Source organism: Hyalella azteca, unplaced genomic scaffold (assembly GCF_000764305.2).
Source record: "Hyalella azteca isolate HAZT.00-mixed unplaced genomic scaffold, Hazt_2.0.2 contig16800, whole genome shotgun sequence".
Taxonomy (NCBI): Eukaryota; Metazoa; Arthropoda; class Malacostraca; order Amphipoda; family Hyalellidae; genus Hyalella; species Hyalella azteca.
The window spans coordinates 6,895-20,963 of record NW_025946608.1 but is presented as its reverse complement, the minus strand read 5'-3'; the positions used below and the strand labels follow the sequence as shown (position 1 = coordinate 20,963).

Below are 14,069 nucleotides of genomic sequence, written 5' to 3'. Positions count from 1 at the left end.
TCTCGGGCAAATTTACGGCCGGACTCGTGGCCGGTCTCACGACCAATCTCCAAATTCAATTATCAAGTAATATCACCCAAACTAATGAACGCAGCTCAATTGAACTTGGAACATGTATTCCTGTCTCTTATACACATCTAGATGTGTATAAGAGACAGNTGCCGGTATTTTCCCCAACGATGGGTTAACATGTGAATGCTATCTTTCAGATCATCAGCTGTAAAATTGACTGCCATCATCCTCTGTGCAGAGTTTAATTAATTAGGTGAAGAGTTTTAAGATTGTAAGCCGCAGTTAAAGTGAAGTCCATCGCAAAATAATTACAGGGTATACGTATAAGTAAGCAAAATAAGTACATGATGCGTCACCCATGGGTGTCAGGAGGGCTCTGCCTGGCGCTGTATCTCACCCACGCGGCAGCCCTCGGCGACCACGCGTCTTTGTCTGCGAGGTTCTTGGGTGAGTTGCCTACTTGTAGCTTCATTATTGGGCTGCTATGCAATACCCTGTCTTTGTTTCAATGATTAATGCCTACTGGGAGTACATTTGGTACGATTTTAATTTTTAAGCTTGCAAGATGAATGTTTATTCATTGATTATAAGCGTTATTACCAAACACAAAAATTTCCTAATATTGTAGATGAAAACACCGAGTTTTGATAAAAATTAAATGGTATTGAAAAGAAAATAATGAAGGAAGAAAATCAAACTTTCTATTAAAACTACCCACAATGCAACCAGATTGCGGACCGAATCCTTCACATGATTTGCAAAATTGTTGCAATTTAATTAAAACCATTTTTGACTACATTGTAACTACTACACTTGCAATATAATTAAAACCATTTTTGTACATCTATACGCTTGAACAGTAAGTACATTTTCCTATTCCCAGTGATGAAAGATACCAAACTAAATTTGTTACAGCAAATTACAGCTTAACTTGATGGAAGGTAGAACTAAGTTGGACGCATAGCATTGATAACATCAGAGTTTGGATTACGACAGAGCAAGGCTGGATGCAGAGCTTGGATTACGACAGAGCAAGGCTCGGTGCAGAGCTTGGATTACGACAGAGCAAGGCTCGGTGCAGAGCTTGGATTACGACAGAGCAAGGCTGGATGCATTATGACTCGGTGCAAGACGTCACTCGGTTGTTATGTTCATTATCTCGCTGATTTGCTTGTCAAATTACCGAGTAGTAAAATCGTGATTCACTTATTGAATCTTTCTAATGTTAATTCAAATTAATCTCTATAGCTTTAAATCATCTCCTAATTGATGTACTAAGAAATATTTGGGATCATCTACGAAATTCTTCCTCGTAATATGTCACTTCAAATTTTGTTTGAGCTAAAACCTTTAATTTAATGAGTCTTAATTTACGTTGAGTATGATGGTCATCAATACCTGTATTGGCTAAAAAGCAATTCATGCAACGCATTTCAAAAAAATCTTTTCTACGTTACGCACCCTTTATTTATCAGAAATATCGCAGAATAAAGCTTTTCATACCCGAAAATTCGTGCACAACGAAGCCACGTTGGGTACGAAACCAGTAGTAACGAGTCCAACTTGCATGGAGCAGTTCTCCAAACCAATCTACTGCGGGCTACGATTAAAGTACTTAGGTCATCGATCCAGCATTCAGAGTGAACTAAATGACAAATTTTTGAGCATATCAGCTGCTGAAGATTTGCTGCCTACTTTTACGAGCATTTTAACCTCTGACATGCGTAGTTAAGCTTAAGTTATATTACGCGTGTAATTGGCACGGGGACATGAATCACAACGGGTTCTATTTGAGATTAGGCATTACTCGTCTCAGCTTTCATAATTGCTTTGCTAAAATTATGAATTTGGAAATTTATATAAGTCAAAAAATTAGGCCAAAAAAATTTTTTCATTGTTTCAACATTTTAGTTCTAAGAATTGTTTTGGTCTTAACTTTAGGAGTAATATAGTACTAATCCTTGGCATGCATTGGCTTCATCAATTTTGCTGGTCCCTCTCTCCCAGAGCTCCACTTTAATTGCTTAAGCATGCTTGGTATGTGGCAGCTTGACTCACAGCCTATTTTGTACTTCACGCGGCTGATTAGACCTTTACCTAACTGGGAACTACGTAAATACCAGAATAACACTTAATTAACCGCTGAATATTATGATGGTTCGACATACATCTCAGTGTATTCCGAGGCTAAATCTGACGGCTCCAAACAGACTCTAAAATGTAACCAAATTATGTTTGAATTGGCGATGTCACTGACTCACTGATCATTTTCGCCCTTTCCACTATATTGCCAACGTCTAACGCGGGCATGTAATGTTTTCGCTGTTGTTTTTTGTACATCTTATGTAGGGCTGAGTTTTTTTCAAGTTATTAACGCAACTACAATTTGTCCAGTGTGTTATTCAAATAGTTATTTTTAGCAATTCCTCTCGTTTGTGTTTCAACACCTCTCGACATATGTATTTAAAGTCCGGCAGCAACAACTGCTATTTTGATTAGAATTATATGCAAACTTTCGGCTAGCGTGCGGTTTACAATATCAATTATTGTAGATAACAGTCTTTCGCGTGATTAATTTACGTGTTTTAGTATTTGTTCACGGGACTCTAGGGTGGCCTAGTGGTTAAAGTTCAGAGTACCAAGATTGGCGCAGAGAGGTGCGGGTTCGCTCCTAGCTCTGTGCGCCAGTTTCTGGTCAGAATCGGCGAGGAGGCCGGGCGGTTAAGCACAGCAGAATTTTAGCAGCGAGTTGAGAGTTCGAGACCGCAACAAGCTGTGAATGTTCTGTGATGTTAAGAATTGGTGACTGACCAAGGCCTAATAAACGCTGAAACCACTATATTTTATTATTATTTTATTATACCAATATTGGTTGTTATAAAAAGTATTTTATCGTTCTAATACAAATTCCATTGATTGCTATCATCAAATTTCAATTGAACGTACCACCATAGAAATAGGTTCATTCCCGCATGATTCAATCATTCTTGTGATTAATTCGATTTAATACTTTGTAGATGAATCGTTTCACTTGGGATCTTAATAAATCTCAGGCTAGGTAAACTTTGCGTCGGAATTGTTCAATAAGCGAATGAAAATTAATATTGTTGCATGCTTGTCTTTCAATGCTCTAGAAGTACAACGTTATTTCATAATTTCAAAATTTGCAGGAAAAGGAAAGTTCGCGACAGGGAACACGCTACTGACCCAGACGGTCCCTAGCGTGTTGGCCTGCCTGGATTTGTGCCGCGGCTTCACGCTCTGCGTCGGCTTCAGCTACAATGGTGACGTACCGTGAAAAACTCAATGATAAGACATTATTTTCTTTCAAATTATGTGAGTACTTTTATGCCTTTAATTCAATAACGTTAATTAATTAATTAATTTCACAAATTTTTAATTTGTTTACAATATAAGGTCATTTTTAAAATAATAATAGAGCAATCATCACAGTTGCCAAACGCTTCAAAGAGCTGAAAAAAGTCGCTCTAAAAAATTCAGCCGCAATATACATTTGAGAAAATAGCTTTCCTGGTATAAGCTCGCACGTTGCAACGGTTACACAATTTTAATAGATAATTTGCGCAGAAGTGTAATGTTGCGTTAGGTTAATTAACGCGGAACTCTAATTAAATTGAGAGAATTAATTGTGGGCAAATGAGAGTCAATTATGAACTTCCAGCACAACATTGTACCACACTTGATTAGCGAAATATATTGTAGTGTGGGCTTGTAACACCACAATGTGAAGCAATAGCTCTTAGTATTTTTTTAGAATTGCAAAACTAGAATTTAACTATAGTCTATAGTGCTAATGTTCATTGTGTTCCAATACCCGAGCTATGAAAAATATTATATTTTCTAAAAATCATTTAGTAAATACTTCAAAATAATAACAATATAATAACAATTATAACAATTATAACATAATAACATAAAAACATAATTATAATAACAATTAACAATAACAATATAAACAAAATAATAACAATTTTCCCTCAGTAACTTGTAAATAGTAAATAAATTTGCAATTATCACAATTCTAATTATCAAAACCACCAACATTATCTCTTTGTCTGAAATTTAATCAATGTAGTTTCAAATAGTTTGATATTCGAGGCGTCATTGAAGAAAAAGAGCGTTAGTACTAACTTCTTTGCGCGTTGGAAAAAATTCGGTTTCAATTCAATTTCAAATCATCTTCAAGTGGCAAAATTGAAGATGAAAACCACGCTCCGAAGATCGGCTCAGCTCGTTCTTATTGTGAGCTTAACTACAATACTAGAATGATATTTAATCATAGAATTTACGATGTCGTTCCTCTGAAACTTTACAAATTGTATCAGTGATTTATTTGCATTCAACTTCATTTCTATTTAGTTTGATATCATACATATGAATGCTCACATGGAAGATAATTGAAATCCCAATATAAATAAATTTGCTACAACGCCTGCATAGCCATGACAATTTTTCTCATTACTAATGGAAAGGTTTACTGAAAATAAAATCATCTAAATAATTTTTTACGCACAGCATTCAAAAAATGTTTTTTGTTTGTGGAAATTCCATTTGGTAAATTACTGTTGTCGTTTCAATGTGAGTCTTGTCTTTCCTACGTGACATTGCGAGCGAAACGCTTATGGTGTTTAGACTGGCGTATAATCGCGCTCTCGCCTCACTAATGTGAAATGAAAGAATTACGCACAGCATTCAAAAAATGTTTTTTGTTTGTGGAAATTCCATTTGGTAAATTACTGTTGTCGTTTCAATGTGAGTCTTGTCTTTCCTACGTGGCATTGCGAGCGAACGCGTCTGGTGTTTAGACTGGCGTATAATCGCGCTCACGCCTCACTAATGTGAAATGAAAGAAACTATTTAAATTATGATGCACATTTTGATAATATGGGTCCTCATGATCCACTTCTTCATCCCGGCAAAAGGGCGTATCAGTGCTGCGAGCAGAAATAGTAAAATACATCGGGAAAATTGCGCAAATTCATTTTCTCACTGTTTAGACAATTGATCCATTCAATTTTGCGACTGTAGAAATATCCAGGCCAACTGACGTACGATTAAACATGACAGGCCGCGCCTTCTTCGCGTGCGTGGAGACATTTGGCTTACCAATTGAATATTTCATCGACATTAAGATTACTTTCGTTACACTTTTGAGACATGAATTTAACCTATAGAAACTTGAGCATTTGAATGATAAGTTCATGAATAATACGAGGGCTTAACGAGTCCTCAATCATGAGAGGTCAAATAAACGTGGAGTTATAGAATAAACTCTTTCTATATACCTTTCCGCGATTGCTCTGAGCTGCAGGTAATTACAATGCTTATTATTTCATTAGATACTTTGCAGGTCAAATGATAATTATAGCGTTTTTTTGGTCATTCGGAGACGCTAATGGCAAAATTTCGTATAGACAAATTGAAAAAAAGTATCGTTTAAATTTTTTTCGCAATTTCTTTAACGGGGTGACAGAGAAAATGCGTTTAGCAATTAAATTGTTCAACTATTCAGTTGGAAAAATGAAACAATGCTGTAGCCCACCTAATGATTCACGTTGAAGAAAAGTGAAGACTAAAGCGATCCAAAATAGTTTCAAATCATTCGCAAGTTGCCTGAAATAAGTAAAGGACATTTATCTAACGAATCAAGGGCATGTCACAGATTAAATAACTTTCTACTGAAACATCATAACAGAGTGTACAATATAATATAAGGTTATCTTGCTAAATTGAGATTATTCATAGAGAATGGCTTCTTTGATACAACAATTTGTTCGAGGTGAGAGGAGTAGAGCTTCATCCTGCTGAAACTTCTGGAAGTTTCGAAGACCTCTCCACATTATTGGCAATCTTAGACATGGCAAACGCATGGCAAAAGCAGGGTTATAGCAAGGCTTAATAGTGGCTACCGTATGACTTAATCATGGCTAAAATATGGCTACCGTATGGCTTAAACATGGCTAAAGTATGGCTTACGCGCGACAAAAGCACGGCTAATACATGGTTAAAGGATGGCTAACGTATAGCTTAAACATGGTTAAAACACGGCTAAATCATGATTAAAGTATGGCTACCGTATGAGGATAAACTAAAACATGGCTAAAATATGGCTAAAATATGGCTACCGTATGGCTTAAACATGGCTAAATAAAAAATGTGTGCAGGAGTTTCGTGCGAGCTCAGAGACACCGCGTCCATCCTCTCCGCGTCGACAGGTTGGGTCACATACCTCATCACTCAACAGCCTGACCTCCCACTCCTGGTGAGAATCAACGCACTATTTATTTAAAAATTTTGTCATATAAGTAAATCAAAATGTTAGTTGATCAGTTAAAATTATTTTACGAATTTTCCGTCGTACCTAAAACTCGGCCGGCTATATTGGTTCTAGAATTTCCTGGTTTACTTTGCCTGGGGTTAACAAAATTCACAGCGAGACAAAACAAGTCAGGAGACATGAAATAATTTAATTCGGAGTTTTGTCGTCTTTGCTTTGGATAAATAAATGAAAACGAGATCAAATTTGACTAAATTATGAAAATTGTGCGCGGCGCGCAATTTTATGATCAATTTAAATTTTATAAGTAATCAATTATAAAAGGATTTAAATTTCGTTTGTAGTCTAGATTTTATCTTCACTTCCGCAACGAGCGCAATATCCGCAATAGTATCACGGGAAGGAGAACATGAGCAACACGGAATCAAGAGGGTATTCTGTGTTCTTTCAAATGCATTATTACATTTATTTTGAGGCCGATTTGAAAAACAGTTTCAAGAATTTATAAGCACGTGTCTTGATCTAATTATGTTCCTAATTTTCACCCTAATTAAAATATAAAGATAAGACATAGTCCAGTTCGTGCTGGACAAACAAGAGGAACCCGCTAGTACGGACTCCATATGTACAAGCAAATCCATCCTCAAATTGTAAGCACAGATAATACTGTATAGGCGCAGAGGCAGTAGCTTCCTGGTCTCCATCGTCTTGGTCGCGCTGAATTGAACGATTTCTGGCCTGCCGTGTTGAGTCCATCTTCCTTTTTGAAGCCTTTACGATTTCGATGATAGTTATCCAATGTACAATTTATTCACTCTGTGGATGTCGCTGGCTACAAGATTAATTTTCATCTGGAATCAAGTTATCCAATTAAGAAGCACCAACATATTTGTCGTTTTCCTTCATTGAGTGAGATTAGGCCAAGACTACAAGCGAAAGTTAAACGGAAACACGGTCAAGCCCCAGCTCTGTTAGCACTTAGACTGATATCATACCGAAATTCATTGCGTTTGATCATTTTTTCTACGAGTCAGTTATTGGGCATCACTCAATTCTCTACTTATTTTCAGGATTGTTGCTGAAACAATTCTCACTCGTGGCATGTATACGGGCACATTGAAAATCAGTTTATTGAAGGATGTTCGGCCATGTTTCTATTCTATTCATTTGGGCCTTGAGATAAAAAGATATTAAGCTGCTTGAGAACGTGTAAACCCCGCCATATTCATTCAACGAAGTGCCGATTTTGATTCTGCTGCTGACGGATGACGTCAGAGTCACGTCATCAGGTCACTGGTATATGGAATATAGATCAGAAGAAATTATCAATCAAAGTCATAGGAACCTGGCGACGATTTTCTATCGCCAGTAGAACTATGACAATTTTACAATTAATCAATTTTATCAATTAAAACTATTATTGCAATCGTTTTAATGAATTATCATTTCGTTATCGATTACTTTTATTTACCTAAATGAGGCACATCGTCTTTATTATAAGAACAGGCCGTGAAGCGGCTTCCACAGAGTGTTGGCTTAATTAAGGAGGTGATAATGCTCTAATTTTAAAACGCACCCAATCGATTTTGATTAACACATGGATTATGAAGGTGATACTGCCCTAATTTTAAAAGGGCACCCAATTGACCTATAGACTATCACATGGCTTACGAAGGTGTCATGTCAATTGTCACCCAATTGACCCATCCTAGACTATCACGTGGCTTATGAAGGTGATAATCCTCTAATTTTAGCAGTACACCCCAATTGACCTAGACTATCACGTGGCTTATGAAGGTGATAATGCCCTAATTTTAGCAGTACGCCCAGTTGACCCATCCTAGACTATCACGTGCCTTATGAAGATGATAATGCCCTTATTTTAGAAGTACACCCAATTGACCTAGAGTCCTAGACTATCACGTGGCTTATGAAGGTGTAATGGTCTAATTTTAGAGCGCACCCAGTCGATTTTGAGGATCACGTCATCTATGAAGATGTTGCGCTCTAATTTTAAAAAGCACCTAATCGAATTCGACTATCAAGTGCCCTTGAGTTGTCATCCTTATTTGGTGCGCCCCATTTACCTTGACCATCAATTGACTTTTTTCGGGTATTGTAGCCCGCACAGCTTTTGCATCTCGGTCGTGCAGCATTGGTTCGTCACAGAGTACGGTACGACACGGCGTAGAGACGCTGGAAATACATATGGTTATAGTATTATTCTACTGTGTATGATTTAAATTTGAAATAGGAGTGGTTTTTAGCGCATTTTCTCATTAATGGAAAAAATGCACTATTGTGCTCGCCATGTCCGTCTGTCCGTCTGTCTGTCTGTCTATCCGTCTGTCCGTCCGTCACTCCGTGACCTCAAGCTTTCATCGACGAGAATATTCTCACCAGGAGTGGGAGGTCAGGCTGTTGAGTGATGAGGTATGTGACCCAACCTGTCGACGCGGAGAGGATGGACGCGGTGTCTCTGAGCTCGCACGAAACTCCTGCACACATTTGGTCTTTAGCCATGTTTTAGTCATACGGTAGCCATCCTTTAGCCATGATTAAGCCATACGGTAGCCATACTTTAGCCATGATTAAGCCATACGGTAGCCATACTTTAGCCATGTTTAAGCCATACTGTAGCCATACTTTAGCCATGAATAAACCATCCGGTAGCCTTACTTTAGCCATGTTTAAACCATACTGTATTCACGATTAAGCCTTGCTTTAACCCTGTTTTTAATTGCCATGCGTTTGCCATGTCTAAGATTGCCAGTAATGTGGAGAGGTCGTCGAAGCTTCTAGAAGTTTCAGCAGGATAAAGCTCTACTCCTCTCACCTCGAACAAATTGTTGCATCAAAGATTTCACTATGAACTCTAACTCTCTATGAATAATATCAATTTAGCAGTATAACAAGACATTAGATTGCACACTCTGTAACGATGTTTCAGTTGACCGTTACCTTAATCTGTGATTTATTGTTTATTAAACATCCTTCACTTACTTCACGTAACTTGTGATTGATCTGATGCAATTTTAGATCGCTTGAGTCTTCACCATTTATCAACACAAATCATTAGAAGGGCTACAGCATCGTTTCAGTGACCGACTGAACAGTTAAATGCTTTTAATGTTAAATGTGTTTTCTCTGTCCCCCCGTTAAAGAAATTTCAAAGAAAATTTAAACTTTTTTTATAAATTTATTTAACGTATTTTTGCCATTAGCGTCTCCGAATGACCAATGAAACGCTAATTATTATTTGGCCTGCAAAGAATTCAATGAAATAACAAGCATTAATTACACTTGTATTATAAGCTGCTCTGAGCAGTCCCGGAAAGGTATATTAAAAGAGTCTATATTAACTCCACGTGTATTTGACCCATCGTTAAGGTCTCGTTAAACACTCGTTATTATTCATGAACTTATCATCCAAATTCTCAGATTTCTAATGGTTAAATTCATGTCTATAAAGTGTAACGAAAGTAATCTCAACGTCGATGATATATTCAATTGGGAAGCCAAATGTCCCCACGCACACGAAGAAGGCGCGGCCTGTCATGTTTAATCGTACGTCTGTTGGCCTGGATATTTCTACACTCACAAAATTGAATGTATCTATTGTACAAACAGTGACACACTTTCTTCATGAACTTATCTTCCAAATGAGGTTTCTGAAGGTTCAATTTATGTCTCCAGTGTATAACGAAAGTAATATTAAAGTCATTGAAATATTCAATTGTGAAGCCAAATGTCCCCACGCACACGAAGAAGGCGCGGCCTGTCATGTTTAATGGTACGTCTGTTGGCCTGGATATTTCTACACTCACAAAATTGAATGTATCAATTGTACAAACAGTGACACACTATCTGCTCGCTGTACTGATGCGCCCTTTTGCCGGGATGAAGTGAATCATGAGGACCCATACATGAACAAAATGTGCATCATTATTTAGATAGTCTCATTCATTTCACATTAGTGAGGCGTGAGTGCGATTATACGCCAGTCTAAACACCAGACGCGTTCGTTCGCAATGCCACGTAGGAAAGACAAGAATTAGATTGAAAAATGAAATTGCATGGTTTCAGAGTAACGACATCGTAAATTCTATGATTAAATATCAGTCTAGTATAGTAGAAGTTCACATCAATGACGAACTGAGCCGATCTTCGGAGTGTGGTTTTCAACGTCAATTGTGCCAATTGAAGATGAATTGTAATTGAATTTTTTCAACGTGCAAAAGAAAGAGGAATGACGTCTCTTATAATCAATGGCTTCTCGAATATCAAACTATATGTATTATATTTCAGGCTAAGAGAAAATGTTGGTGGCTTTGATAATTAGAATTGTGATAATTGAAAATTTATTTACTATTTACACTTTACTGAGGGCGTAGGAATTATTTTTCTTATTTTGAAGTATTTACTCAAAGATGAAATGAAGAGTAAACTTTTTCTCGACTTATTGGGTATTGTAACACAATATGGCTATTAGCACGATAGTTAAATTCAAATTTTGCAATTCTAAAACCGATCCTACAAACAATTGTTCCACACAGTTTTGTGTAGGAAGCCCACACTCTAATACACTTCGTCACTCTAGTGTGGTACAATATTGCGCTGGAATTAAGTTCAAAATTGACTCTCATTTGCCTACAATTCTCTCAATTTAATTAGAGTTCTGCGTTAACTTAACACAACATCAAACATCTGCGCAGATTTGCTATCTAAATTGAATAACCGTTGCAACGTGAGAGCTTATACCAGAAAACCTATTTTATTAAATGCTTATTGCTGCTGAATTTTTTAGGACGACCTTTTGGCAGCTCTTTGAAGCGTTTGGCAACTGTGATGATTGCGTTCTCATTATTTGTAGAAATGACCTATAATTGTTAAGAAAATATATGTGACTGAGAAGCCGGTGATTAAATTCAAAGTTAAAATTACTAACATAATTTGAAAGAATATAATGTCTTATCATTGAGTTTTTCATGGTAATGGAAATCTATTCATATATAGATCATTTCATGGAAATGACCTATAATTGTTAAGAAAATAAATGTTACTGAGACGCCGGTGATTGAATTCAAGGTACTAACATAATTTGAAAGAAAACAATGTCTTATCATTGAGTTTTCCATGGTACGTCACCATTGTAGCTGAAGCCGACGCAGAGCGTGAAGCCGCGGCACAAATCCAGGCAGGCCATCACGCGAGGGACCGTCTGGGTCAGTAGCGTGTTCCCTGTCGCGAACTTTCCTTCTCCTGCAAATTTTGATATTATAAAATAATGCGTAAATTGAATAACGCTGAACTTGAAATTATGGTATAATGCTTGTATTGAAAGATAAACATTAAATAAGAATAATTTTCATTCGCTTATCAAACAATTCTGACGCAGACTTCAACTAGCCTGATTTCAAACTTCAACATTTTAATTCAGACCCCAAGTAAAACGATTTATCTACAAAGTATTAAATTGAATTTATCACAAGAATGTTTGCATCATGCGAGAATAACAATTCATTATAGTGGTACGTTCAATCGAAATTTTGATGATGGAAATCAATGAAATTTGGTTCTTATAACGATAAAATACTTTTTACAGCAACAAATATTGTTACTGGAGTCCCATGAACAAATTTGTAACACAGATTTTTCGCACGAAAGCCTGTCATCCATAATAATTAATTAATTATTCACTCACATGTTAGCTGAAGGTTTGCATCTAATTTTAATAAAAATAGCAATTAAAGCTGCCGGGCAATAAAGACATTTATCGAGAGGCGTTGAAGAACAAAGAGAGGAATTGCTAAAAACAAGTACTAAAATAACGCGAGAACAAATTGTTGTTGCATTTCTTGAAACTTGAAACAACATCTCAGTCATCTCATAAGATGTACAAAAACCAATAGTGAAAACATTAAGAACCCCCGACAGGCGTTTGCAATTTAGAGAAGATCGAACAAAATCGCTCAGTAACATCGCCAATTCAAACATAATTTAATTACATTTCTGTTTGGAGCCGTCAGATTCAGCCTCGGGGTACACTGAGATGTGTGCCGAACGATAATAATAATCAGCGGCTATTTTTAATAATATTAAGCAGCTATGCCATTTTGGTATTTACTTAGTTCCCAGTCTTAACAGCCGCGTGAAGTACAAAACAAAATATAGGCTGTGAGTCGGGCTGCCGTATACCCAGCCCGCTTAAGCAATTAAAGTGGAGTTCTAGTAGAGTGGGACCAGCATATTTAACGATGTCAATGCATGCTAGGATTATTGATTTATTGCTCCTACAGTCAAGTTCAAAGAAGTTCATAAAACTAAAGTATTGAAACAATGAACAAATTATTTGCACCAATTTTATGAGTTCCCGAAATTTACCGAATTCATAATATTAGAAAGGAATCATGAAAGCTATGACGAGTAATGTATGATCTCGAATAGCACGTGCTTCAACGTAAAAATTAATCTGTTACTAATCAGTAAACAGACAATAACCATTAGCAGTACTCATGCAGACATGAGACATGCAGCACTCTAAACTCAGGCCTACTTGGCTTATAACTAAAAGAAAGTGCGTCTCAGAGGTCACAAAATGTTTGCAAATTGGCTCTCCATCAGAAAGCCAATGAATGCAATATGAAGGCGAAATTCGTCGTCAAATAGAGAAAAACTCTAAGATGAATTGACCTGTTCTCGTGCGCTTCGAGTTCAGGCTAAAGAAGTAATCTAAATTCTACATGATTGCCTTCTTGTAGAATTTTCATAAATTCGACATGATGTGCGAACGATAGAAGAAGGTGCTACTAGCATGTGGGGAGACTTAATTAAAAACTGTGCTAATGGGATCAGTTTGTGCTGGTTCTTTCGTTGACTGAATATCAAACTTATGTATGCATGAATGTTAGACTCGTGTTTGCATGAATGTTAGACTCGTGTTTGCATGAATGTTAGACTCGTGTTTGCATGAATGTTAGACTCGTGTAGTTACCTACAGCTTTTTGGGAGTGAGCTGAGTTTAGTTTTTGCATTATAGGGTAGGCGTTGGCGCCAGGGCTTCTTTACGAGCTAAATTTGTGGTGCAGGGCTGCGCTCCCCGTAGCTAAGATATCGCTGCAACTGTGCAGTCTTCCCGCCGGCTTCAAAACTACGCAGTTTTCCCGTCCACACGCAACGTTTTATCTGCAACGATTAGAACTGCGCATACAAATCGTTGTGTAAAACTGAGCGTGTTTTGAACATCACACACAACTACTACCACTACCACAACTACTACCATCACAACTACTACTACTACTACTACTATCCATCTTATTGCCGTTTACCTCCCGACTGTCCAGCCGTTGGGCCAGTGTTGCCAACTTTTTTTCTCATTGATTTTACCAGATCGCCCAGCTCGATATGCCGGAAATTTACCAATTTTTTTTCTTGTCCAAAACAGATTAATACCCCAAAATTTTTAATGAAACTAATTGTCGTCATCCCGCAAGCACAGCGTCCCTCACTGACTTCTCCCTAAACCATAGCCTCTCCTGATCGCTCGCTAATTTTACCCTAATATTAAAGTCTCTATCTGGCTATAGGGCGTTTGGTACGACCATGTGTTTGACATGAGTTAAACCTTAAGGGTCTCATACCGCACTGCTAGCATTTTTTCGTCTCAAACGATTATCCCGTCATTTAAAAAAGGCTAATACATGGTTATGAAATTACCTTATATAGGTATTAGTGCGGTTCTGCAGCGATATAAGCAAGA

At 37.2% G+C, this 14,069-nt stretch overlaps 1 protein-coding gene across 1 annotated transcript; it reads left to right on the top strand.

Moving 5' to 3' along the window:
* The first annotated feature begins 224 nt into the window (after positions 1–224).
* LOC108673298 lies at positions 225–6,322 on the top strand. Its single transcript, XM_047885044.1, has 3 exons — positions 225–459; positions 3,183–3,296; positions 6,198–6,322. Exons 1-3 carry the CDS (start codon positions 357–359, stop codon positions 6,320–6,322), a joined length of 342 nt encoding a protein of 113 aa, XP_047741000.1. The 5' UTR covers positions 225–356.
* The last annotated feature ends 7,747 nt before the right edge of the window (positions 6,323–14,069 follow it).

Coding starts and splice junctions, on each gene's coding strand:
- LOC108673298 (XM_047885044.1), top strand. CDS start 357: ATGATGCGTCACCCATGGGTGTCAGGAGGGCTCTGCCTGGCGCTGTAT. Junction 460..3,182: donor TTTGTCTGCGAGGTTCTTGG/GTGAGTTGCCTA, acceptor CAAAATTTGCAG/GAAAAGGAAAGTTCGCGACA. Junction 3,297..6,197: donor CGTCGGCTTCAGCTACAATG/GTGACGTACCGT, acceptor AAATGTGTGCAG/GAGTTTCGTGCGAGCTCAGA.